This window comes from Procambarus clarkii, chromosome 15, assembly GCF_040958095.1.
Source record: "Procambarus clarkii isolate CNS0578487 chromosome 15, FALCON_Pclarkii_2.0, whole genome shotgun sequence".
Classification (NCBI taxonomy): Eukaryota; Metazoa; Arthropoda; class Malacostraca; order Decapoda; family Cambaridae; genus Procambarus; species Procambarus clarkii.
The window spans coordinates 48,794,437-48,806,615 of NC_091164.1; the positions used below are offsets into that span (position 1 = coordinate 48,794,437).

General features: G+C 39.2%; 1 protein-coding gene across 1 annotated transcript; it reads left to right on the plus strand.

Moving 5' to 3' along the window:
* The first annotated feature begins 9,790 nt into the window (after positions 1–9,790).
* On the plus strand, positions 9,791–11,926 carry LOC123753271 (uncharacterized). The gene is made up of 4 exons (XM_069325206.1): positions 9,791–10,523; positions 11,042–11,257; positions 11,372–11,761; positions 11,868–11,926. Exons 1-4 carry the CDS (start codon positions 10,358–10,360, stop codon positions 11,924–11,926), a joined length of 831 nt encoding a protein of 276 aa, XP_069181307.1. The 5' UTR covers positions 9,791–10,357.
* Positions 11,927–12,179: the final 253 nt, after the last annotated feature.

Below are 12,179 nucleotides of genomic sequence, written 5' to 3' on the forward strand. Positions count from 1 at the left end.
GTCCACGGTTGTTCCTCTAATATTTCTGATGCTCGCTGGTAGGACGTTGAACAACCGTGGACCTCTGATGTTCATACAGTGTTCTCTGATTGTGACCATGGCACCTCTGCTCTTTACTGGTTCTATTCTGCATTTTCTTCCATGTCGTTCACTCCAGTACATTGTTATTTTACTGTGCAGATTTGGGACCTGTCCCTCCAGTATTTTCCATGTGTATATTATTTGGTATCTCTCTCGTCTCCTTTCTAGTGAGTACATTTGGAGAGCTGTGAGATCATCCCAATAATTTAGGTGCTTTATCTCGTCTATGCGTACCGTATATGTTCTCTATATTCCCTCAATTTCAGCAATTTCTCCTGCTCTGAAGGGGGAAGTGAGTACTGAGCAGTACTCAAGGGAGTTATATATTGGGAGTTCATAGTATTGTAAAAGGAGACAAATTGAGGTAAAATTTTTCAGAAACGGTTGGGCACTTCCATGCCGACTTGACCCTGGTGGGCCAGATCGACCAACAGCTTATTTTTAGGTGGTTAGGTTAGGGCACAGTCAGCGCGCTCCTGGCTGGCTGGCGGGGGTGGGGTGGTGGTCCCCCCTGGGGTCCCGGGGGGACCACCACCCAGGGTATACCTGAGGAACTGGTGCCCTATCCTAACCTGTTTTTTTTTTACTTTTTGTCGCCTTGCTTTAAGATGAGTCTAGGGCCTTAAGAAGGGGGGTCTCTACTTATGAGAGGTACCGAGGATGAATGTTCAATAGTTGGAAACCAAAAAATACACTGGTGAAAGGCGTATAAACGTTTTTGGAGTATTTTAATGGCATGAGCAAAAATTCACGATTTGTCCCGGGGGTGTTACGAGAGTACTACGGTATCAATTTGGGGGCCCTTACATTTGAATGGATCAGAGGGTGAATGTTCAATAGATTCAAACCAAGAAACACAGTTGAAAGCGAATATAGAAGTTTTTGGAGTACTTTAATGAGGCTATGACTGAATAGTATAGGGAGCCCTTGGGCACAGCTCCATTTTCTGTAATGGTCAGAGGTGGATAACCCCAGTGGGGGTCAAGCATACAAGGGGGGGTCATGATTCCTTACAAAGACCAAGTTTGGATATATAGGTGTAGTATGCCTTATCTTGAATTTGCATGATACTGTGGGGTACATTGACATGAAGGGCGAGTCATAGAACAGGATCTGCATGTGAGATGGGTCATATTGGGGTTTTAAAGAAGTTAAGATAGCTTTAAAGAGTCCTGTGTGCTTAATAGTGGGGAAATGTTCAGTCAATAATTCTCGTGTTTTGAATCTGAATGAGGGGTCCTAGTTTGCGTTCTAGTCGTAAAATGAGTTCCTTAGTATATTTGCTATGGAAAATGAGCTTTCAGTACTCTATATAATTTGAAATAAGGTCAAGAAAGACATGTTTATGTGCGAGAAGAGTCAGGTTGGAAACTGTTTATTCCAGTCATCCCCCTTGGCTTTGCTCCGTTTTCTGTAGCTAAAGTAAATATTCCATTTTCTGTGGCATTCAGTTGATTACTGGTGAAAAAGGCATACTTGCCTTTATATGGTTCTAACCTGTTTATAGATTTTATAGATATATTTTTTGGGCCTCAAATTAGATTTTAATATGAAAAATAGCATCAAATGTATGTCTATCTTTTGTAATAAACGTTACAACCATTAACAATACCTGTGATATTTCATAGAATACGAAAAGAAGTTTAAATAGTGGGGCCTCAGCCATATTGTGTTGGGTTTGACACTCCAAACATTAATTTGACTCGTAAATATACTATAAAGGAAAGTAGTTGAGTGGTTTAAGCAATTTAATACATACATCAGTGCCGTGGTATATCAAGCGCAAAGGTTTTCAGAAAATGTTACACCTCCACCTTTCAAAAAGTGAGAAGATGAATTCATTTTGGCATTACTGTCATTACTTTGGAAGTTTTTTAATTATAGCACATGCTTAAACAAACTCGCTCGCAAAAACAAACTCATTTTTTTTTTTTAACTTACACAAATAAACCCAGGGCTTTCACATTCGCGCAAAATACTTAGTCCCCCCTAAACTTAAAACAGTTGCACAATCTTACTTAAACACATTGCTAAACTCTTATACACAAACAAAAACTCAATTTTTAACTTGCACAAATAAACCCAGGGCTTTCACATTCGCGCAAAATACTTAGTCCCCCCTAAACTTAAAACAGTTGCACAATCATACTTAAACACATTGCTAAACTCTTATACACAAACAAAAACTCAATTTTTAACTTACACAAATAAACCCAGGGCTTTCACATTCGCGCAAAATGCTTAGTCCCCCTAGACTTGAACACTCACAATCTTACGGTGCTTTAATTTCCAAAGCCTTCCAAACCTGCACTGGGTCCTGCCCAGCAGACTGCGGCTGAATGGGTTACAATTGAGCCAAAAACAGTTGGTCAGGGCGAGATACGGCCTCATTTTTAGAGACAGTTACTATAGCAAAAGCTTGAACGTCGAGAACTGAATGCGGGCCTGCACGAGAGTTGTTCTTGGCACTCAAATGTTTAGAGATTAAAATACATAGAATCTGCAAGAGCCCACCAAAGTCGCTCACGCGGGCAATAGACATGTTTTTCGCCCAAATGTATTTATTTAAAATAATACATCAGATAGAAAGAGTTTCGCATTGCTATTATATTTACCTTATAAAGCCTCTTTATAAAAATGATATGCCACTGCGTATTATGATTGTTTTATAATAAATATTGCATAAATACTTACACGATTTCATAAACAAAAAAAAACGTTTAATGAGCCATGGTTGAAGGCTTCATCATTACGGTAAATACAGACTTTTAAAACTAACTAAAAATATATATCTCATAGAGGAAGATTTATTCTTCAGGATATATATTATTTATTAATTAAGAGTGTCATTCTGTATAAAAAAAAGAAGTTGCCAATATTTTCAAAACTCTGACCACAAATTTTTTATAAAAGTTTTCCAAGGGAGTAAATCTTGCTTCCTCTCTTTCTCCCAAATGTTTCCTCATTTGCACAGGAGCAGAGCAACCTTCGTGCGGGCCCTGGTTCAGTTCCCCAACGTCTGAGCTAATGGACATTACAAATTTCACTAAATGACGCAGTATCTTAGCTGTCTCTCTAATTATAAAGGTGTTTATCTTTTTTTTTAACCATTGAGTGCTAGGTCTCAAAAAAGGTTCTTTACCTCAGAAAGAAAGAGAGAGAGAGAGAGATTCTATTTTTGTCCATATTCGAGCGGAATGTTGAACAACCTTCGTGCGGGTCCTGGTTCAGTTCCCCAACGACCGAGATATTGGACATTACAAATTTCACTAAATGATTCATTATCTTAGCAGCCTCTCTAATTATAAAGTTGTTAATCTTTTTTATAACCTTTGAGTGCTAGTTCTCAAAAGGTTCTTTACCTCAGAAAGAGAGAGATTCTATTTTTGTCCATATTCGAGCGGAATGTTGAGCAACCTTCGTGCAGGACCCGGTTCAGTTCCCCAACGTCCGAGCTATTGCACATAGCAAATTTCTCTAAATGAGGCAGTATCTCGCCCTCACCCCCCCCCCCCCGGATCAATGATTTTAGGGCAGTAAATAAGCAATTGCAATCCATCCAGCCGGCGACTTATCAGTGACTGTGGAAAGAATTTGTGTTCTTAGGACCATTATGGCCTCTTCGCGCATTTTCATTCCCTCACACATTTGAGTATTTGTTTCCCACATCAAGAATTTTGTCAAAAAAACGTTCAAGGAAATACGAGCTTATTTATTCCAACTTATAGATAAAAAACAAAAAAAATAAACTGGCGACCCCTGGCAGCAAGTTCAGGAGGTCTCGGCCTATATCTGGCTGGGGAGGGGGGGGTGTGGGGTTCTTAGTGAGAGATCATACGACCAAGCTGTGATGGAGACCATAAATGGTATGCATAAACCCTAATACTTTACAGGACTTGTCATGGTTTGTGCCTCATTGATAATTCGTTCCAAGTAGTTAAAAGTTAAATCTAAAAGAAATCCAATTAAGTTCAACGATTTTTTCTCTCTCTCTCTCTCTCTATGGGCGTATGCAATTAATTTTTTTCTGTTATATCTTTTATCAGAGCTCGGCCATCAGGCTGTAGATGTTGAGGAAAAGAGGAAAATGCAATGCAGGGAATCGCCCCTGGTATTTATTTCACGAGGTCATTGCGTCGTGGAGTATGAGGAATTGCCCAAGTTCATCGCACGCGTCAAGGCTTTGGCGGCAATTGAAAAGCAGTATGAAGGCGCAGATTTAGAAGACTCACATATTCAAAGACAGAAAACAAAAAAAATTAACGCCGTTGAGACCGTATATGGCGGTTTTTGTGACGAAACAGAAATAAGACTACCTCTCGAAATAGGAATAGGCTTGATTAAAGTGGCATATAATGGAATACCCAACTTTATCGAGTGGGTGCAAGCCCAAGGTGAAATAGAAAAACAGTTTGCGGGGATTGATTTTAAACAGCGTGAAAACTGGTTTATTTATCATGACAAAGTTCGAGCGCAGAATGCATTTAGAGAAATTTTCTTTGGGGATTATGGGGATTATTGTTCCACCTCCGAAGCTGAGGAAATTGCGCCAGAGGATGAGGTTTATTGGAGGGAAAATTTGCATCCAGTCATTAAGGCAGATCTAGATAAAGCTCCACCCACAAGATAACTCTTAGGAACTAATGATGCAAAGGGGACATACTACAGGAACAATGTGCGGTGGCCTGATGGGGGGGGGGGGGTTATCCCCAAATCCCGAGACTTTGTCCCCCAACCCAGACTCTGTTCAACCAGAACATTATTTTGTTTGTATATATATATATATATATATATATGTGTTTTTTACCTAAATAAAAAAAAATCATGTATCATTATTATTATTATTGCACACTCCCCTTGAAGATGAAATATGTTAAAAAAAAAATGTCAGGTAGTATTTGCTAGAGTACTTGTCATGGGGGTGAATAAGTGATGAGGTCTCTCTCTTATTTTTAAAAACTACTTTAACATAAAAAAAAAAAACTTGACATTTATACAATTTTTTATTTTATTATGAGTACATATACAAAAAAAACAAGCACTTTTTTATTATTCGTCGTTAGTGTAATAAGATCTAAGGTTCCTCCTTTTACTCGATGGTCTTTTCAGTATTGTGGCGGTACTTGACCTTTCCCTGCTCCATCTTGTTTAGGACGCACCAGCACAAATTCTTTTTTTGCATTTTTTCATTACATGGGCCAAATGAGCCAGTGTAGGGTAGTAAGATGCCAGCCATTCTTCTTCTTCACCCGCTCTAGACCAACCCACCCCAGAATTGCAGCCTATACCAAATGTCATAACTATCCGTTTGATAGAATTATTACTCTTGGCTTCGCTCATAATGCGACTCACGGCCTTTTTAAAACACCATCGTCTGTTGATAGTTGTATCTCTCCGCAATCCCGCTACTAAATCAATATCTTTACTGTGCTTAATATGAAATTGGTTAATGTCATTATTTTCAATAGACGCACCTACACTATATTGACATATGAGGGCTATGAGATAAGGCTGCACATTAGGTTCTGGTGGTGGGGAGAGGATTATATTTCCTGGAGTGTCACGATCCGTAACTACAGAACAAAGCGTTTCAGGACATATTTTCTTTTCAACCACCCCATAAGGATATTTTTCCCACAGCTGTTGGGAGTAACCATTAGAAAACTGGTGTAGGGCAGGAAGATCATAGACAATACAGTCACCGGGTTTAAATATATCATCGTTGGGGAAATCCACTTCAATAACAGAATCTTTGAGTCTCCGTAATTTGGCTCGCATGTAGTTGGAACACATCTCGAAGCGATTAAAAAGGTTTTTTAACTTAACCTTCGTCTTATATGCACCTTGTCACAGAGAGTTGTTAGAGGCTTTTATAATATTGCGCCAGAGAGTTAGTTAGTCCCCTTTAAGTTATTCGGTATTTAATTCGGTATTTATTCGGTATTCGATATTTAAGTTATCCCCTTTAAGTTAAAATGCGGCCGAGCACTATTCTAAACATATCAAAAAAAGTTTCAAAAACTGTGGGCATTCTTTCTAAGATCAGATATTATGTACCACGCCCTGCCCTGGTGACTCTATTACTCCCTTATCTATCCATATCTCAACTATGGTATTTGTGCTTGGGGCTCTACTACCCAAAATCACTTACGTCCTCTAATTACTCAACACAAAGCTGCTATTAGGACAATATCCAATTCTGGCACACACATCACTCGGTACCCCTACTCAAATCTCTGAATATGTTAGACATTAAGTCACTGCACATTCTCTCATGTGTATTATACATATATAAAACGCTAAACTATAATGCCAATCCTGATCTCAAAAGCTTCATAGAAGGTTGTAACAGAACCCATGAGCACCACACCAGAAATAAATACAGTTTTGATATTCCTAGAGTACGACTTAATCAAACCAGAAATGCTCTACAAATCAAGGGGCCCAGAATGTGGAATGACCTTCCCAACCATGTTAAAGACTGTACCTCTCTCAACCAGTTTAAGTTAAATACGAAGCTATACCTAATAAATTCCCTGTAACCTACCTTACCCCTCTATTGTCAACCCATGTATGTTTTTTGTTTTTTTGTTTTTCAAATCAACGCTGTTTGAATGTAATTTTCTGTAATAATTTGTAATTGTATTTGTGCTGCTTTTTCAACAATGTTCCCCCCTCTTTTACCTCTATTTTTATTTGTACTCAACGCATTTTTTTCTTTTTACCCATTAGTTTTAAGCTTTAGTCATTAGTGTTTTTTCCTGCCCAAAACGCTTTGCGTAATTAGTGGCTTTAGGCATTGTATGTACTAGCTCTATCTATAAAGCCAACAAACTTTGTAAAATCTCTTTATGTATGTACCTTTACCTAAATAAAAATTATTATTATTATTATTATTATTATATATGTAATTCATAGTTTTTCTTTTTGTACAGAGAAATTAGGAAACAATAAATAAATAAATGTGTGTGTGTGTGTAGAGAAATTAGGAAAAGTAAATAAAAATACAGGTTAACATTTCTTTTTTTTTTGTGGTTTAATTTGTATGAAATATTTCAATATAGATTCTACAGCTTTTCTAATCTCATCTTCATTATATTCCATTTCCATTTTCTCTTTGTCTTCATTGTCGTCGTCTTCCACAATAGTGAGCACTTCATCACCTACAGTAACAGACATGGCGCCGGTAGATGGATCATCTTCCACGACAGCTGACCCGTCTTCTCTCACGTCAGCGGCAGGTCCGACAGTAGAAACAGAGTCTTTATCATTCGTAGAAACAGGTGGAATGGCCATACGTGGAATCTTGTGTCTAAAGATGCCATGGGTTGGAGAGCGAGTTGGCGTGTCATTATTTATAGGACATATCATTAAAGTGTCTATACCACGTTCTTGCAGTTTCTGAGCTAATTTGCACATCACAGGGAAATATTTAGTCTCCCATATGTTGCGTTCGCCACTTGTGAGATACTGCCCGCAAGCCTTGCCCAACCCATATGGGAAAATAATCCTTCCCACTTGTCATCTTCGGCTTCTCTGAAGAATATGTTCAATGGTTTTTCGCAGAGCTTTGTCAAACCAACGCCATCTTTGGTGTTCGGTATCATTTTGCAGGCCGTCATAAAAATGCTCATCCAAACTCCATGCTTCGTGCCTGGGCTTTTTGTAAGAAGATGGCGTCGCTGGACCGTTGGTAAACTGGGTTATTAATCCAATAAGGTGCGGTAAAACAGCATAACTTTCATAGGGGTCGTCATCCATCCTATTGCAGAATTCGGGTGCTTCGCCAACAAATATGAGGCCGGGGATATCTCTATCAGTTCTAACAGCACGATTTTTGTACGGCAGGTTTTTCCGATGCAATCGAGCATAGGGGTATCGTTCCCATAAAGTGTGCACCATTTCGCTCAACTGCACTCTTGTTGCATCCAAATCATAGAGCAGACAATCACGATTGTTATAGATGGGCAAAGAGGCAAAGTCGCCAATCAGGGAGGGGAGCTCCATAGTGCTGGCTTGTGAGGTAGTGACTCAGAAGGGGGTCTATATACACTTTTCACGCCGGCGCGGGGGACAACTGCGCATCGTAGAGTTGCCAGGGACATTTTTTTTTTCCTTGGAGCTCTGGTCATTACGCACCAATATAACATTAACATCGAAATGTTTTAAGTTTTCATACAGATCTTCGATAATTGGAAGATATGTTTCCTCCCAAACTTCATCTCTTTGAACACAGGTGCGACCAATACCCACACGTAATACAACTCGTGCGATTTCCGGAGAAGACTTGATGAATCTCATTATGGCTTCTATAGCCTTTTTGAAATAGATGAGGCGATTTTGCGTTGTATCTTCTTTTAATCCGGCGAGCATATCACGATCTTTGGATTTTTCTATATGCGACTTGGCGATCTCATTATTCTCTACAGGCGCCCCTATACCATATTGCACTGCAGCAGCAATAATGCAGGGGAGATTTTCAGCTCGACGATTGGAGACATGAATTGAACCGGGAATTGGGCGATCATGGGGAACACATCTCTTGAGATTATACAAAGGCCTGCGTTCACCATAGGCGCTTGCGTGTTTGTATTTCACTGATATGTCCTTCGCCATCCCGTACGGAACGCAAGATATGCAGTTTACAGGATACACAATGCAAGTTTCATTATTCCAAAATTCTTCATCGGTTAAATATCCGGTGTGCGTTTCCAGCCACGTCTCCATTTTTCTTTTTTTTTACTTTCCCTTATGTTTTGGATAAAGCCTAGTCAACCGCCCTGTGTCGACCCTGCGAATATTCGTCGTGGGGGCTTTGCGCCCTTATATCTCCATCCCTGCTAGTGCGTGTAAAAGTTACCACGTACTGAGCAAATATTTATATTATTATTATAAGGGCCTCGACCAACAAGAAGCCCATAGGAACATTTTTTTTTTCACTGACTTAATTAGTATAAAAAAAAAAACACCTCAAATAGCACAATATGTATCTCAAAATATCTTGCCATAAAATATCAATATACGTCAGCTTAATACCCAAACACTGGCAACCTTTTTTTCAGAAGCAGAAAAGGTCAAACACAGTGCGACATGTTACAATTTTTTTTTAATGTCCCCCCCCCCCATGAAAAAACCATAGTCAGACCATATTCCCTTAATGAAATATATATATATATATATATATATATATATATATATATATATATATATATATATATATATATATATATATATATATATATATATATATATATATATATATATAATATATATATATATATATATAAAGTCATGGAGGCCACATCATTATTGGAAGGTTTGTGATAACTTATTGACATTAGGGATACCTTATGTAGTTAATGACATTTCTCGATAATTATCACAATAAATAAGTACTTGGTCACCTTTCCTAGACTACGAACTGCCATCTTTTTTTTTTTTTTAATTCACTGCATTATGCAACATGATTTAGCACATTTGCGAGTCATTTTTTCCTTTCCCTGTTTCCTCATAATTATGCCATAAAAAAAAGAGTAGCGGTGGCTAGAATTGCCAAACCAAAAAAAAAAAAAAAAGAAACTAGCACATATGTAGCGATCTTTGACACTTATTTCGGGAAGGGAAAGGACGGGCAATATATAGCCTAGGATCTTGCCTCCATTCGCCAGTGTCGCACCAGTACACAATGGAACCTTCTTGTACTAAAACGTTTTACTCCAGGGACAGTCTTAAATGTGCCCAAATGCGTTTAGACACCTTTATAAATTGGCCTGTCGAGTGGCTAAACCCCCAAGACCTGGTGAATGAGGGATTTTATTATCTGAGAGTTGCGGATCATTGTTCCTGCGCCTTTTGTTGTAAAGTTGTGCATGCTTGGATTGAGGGCGATACGCCCCGTAGTAGGCATGCGAAAGTGTCGCCAAATTGTTCCTTCATAAGAGGCGAAAAGGACAATAACGTTCCTTTGGAAATCACCAAACTGGCATTCGAATATGGGCTGGATTTCTTTTCACCCCTATTCGAACCAAAGAATATAGCAACATCTGATCGTGAGTATATTGTATAAATATAATTTACTAGTTTATCTGTGAATAATTAGTATTGGCGATGTGGAGGGAGGACAAAAATAAGTATAAACGCAGGAAGTCTTTTCAAATAATTTTTCTTTATTTTTTTTGTTTTTGAAAGAATTGACTTAGAACCTGTGTCTTATGCATATATGTGATGGAGCATCTTTGTTTTTTTAGAGACCCCACCCCGCGAGGAAGAAACTAAAATGACTGGAGATGATTTGCAGGTTCTGGGGGTAATTCCATACGCTAAACCTAGATATCCAGGCTTGGCAACATACAAACAGCGTTTGGAAACATTCGACCTCAGCTGGACTGGTTGTGTCAAGCAAACATCTCACGAATTGGCAGAATCAGGATTTTTCTTCTGTGGTAAACAAATATTGTTGGAGTTTTTGTTATTATTAGTGTGTGTATCCTCCTGGCCGGGGAGAATTTACTGGGCGCAAATCCTTAACTGTAGCCTCTGTTTAACTCAACAGTAAAATGGGTACTTGGTTGTAAAAAACGATTCTTCGAGGTGGGGATTGTATTCTAGGGACCAGCCCGAAATGCTAGGCCGTACAAGAATGTAACAACTCTTGTATATATCTAAAAAAAAAAAAGTGTGTTTACTCCCCCAATTGTGCTTGCGGGGGTGGAGCTCTGGCTCTTTGGTCCCGGGAAGTGTGTGTGTGTGTGTGTGTGTGTGTGTGTGTGTGTGTGTGTGTGTGTGTGTGTGTGTGTGTGTGTGTGTGTGTGTGTGTGTGTGTGTGTGTGTGTATGTGTGTGTGTGTGTGTGTGTGTGTGTGTGTGTGCGTGTTCGTGTGTGTGTTTTGTATTACAACATTGCCGGATGTGAGCTATAATAATAATAATGAATGGGAATATTTTTTTTCTTAAATTTACAGGCCTAAGTGACCACATGCGCTGCTTTTTCTGTGGAAATGGTTTTCGTAATTGGGAACCCGCTGACGACCCTTGGACACTGCACGCACAATGGTATCCTGAGTGCACCTTTGTCAACATTAAAAAGGATGCACAGTTCATTAAGAATGCTAGAGAATCTTCGCAGCGTCGAACTATAAAACCCATAGATGAACATCTTTTAACTGGTCTGATGGAAGGTTTGGGTTTTTTCCCAGCATTAATTGAACATTTTGGATTTCCTGATGTCTGTGTGAGACCTGCCTTACGGCTATATCTCAAAAGCACCAAAGATTTATTACCGTTTGTTACAGAGGCCAGATGTATAGAATTAATGTTGTGGTATATGCAAGAGAGCACTAAAGCCGAAATGGGTTTAAGGGGAATTCATCATGAGGATGTGGAAGGTAGGGTAGAGCCTGCGAATCTGGAATGGCAATCCGCGCCCTCTGACATGGAAACAGTCGCCACAGCTAATGAAATGGATGTCGACGTTGTTGGATCAATGAGCGGGTTCATGAGCACTAATCTTGGTTTGCGGGCTTTGCCTTCTCCTGTTGAAATAGAGGCGAAAGAGACGACTATAGTCGCTAATGAAATGGATGTTGAAACTGGCGAAGAGGCCACAGACTTTGATGCGACATCCCATGTTGAAACTGTGATGAACACATCTACGCCAACGTCTTGGGCTGCTGATATTTTGTGTAAGGTGTGCTTTAACAATGCGTGGAGTGTCGTACTGCTGCCCTGCAGACATATGGTAACATGCAGTAATTGTCTTGTATCTATGAGAAACTGCCCCATTTGCAGATGCACCATTTCGCATGTCCTTCAACCGATTATTTCCTAAGAAGACAAAAAAGGCATAGAGACTAATTTATTTATGTAAATAAAAATTGTACAAATGTCGAGTTGTTTTTTTATATTCATAAATTAGTATAAATAAGCTCACATTTTCATGAACAGTATTTTTTTTTGGGGGGGGGGGGGATTAGATTGCAATTGCTTATTTACTGCCCTAAAATCATTGATCCGGGGGGTGGGGGCGAGATACTGCCTCATTTAGAGAAATTTGCTATGTGCAATAGCTCGGACGTTGGGGAACTGAACCGGGTCCTGCAC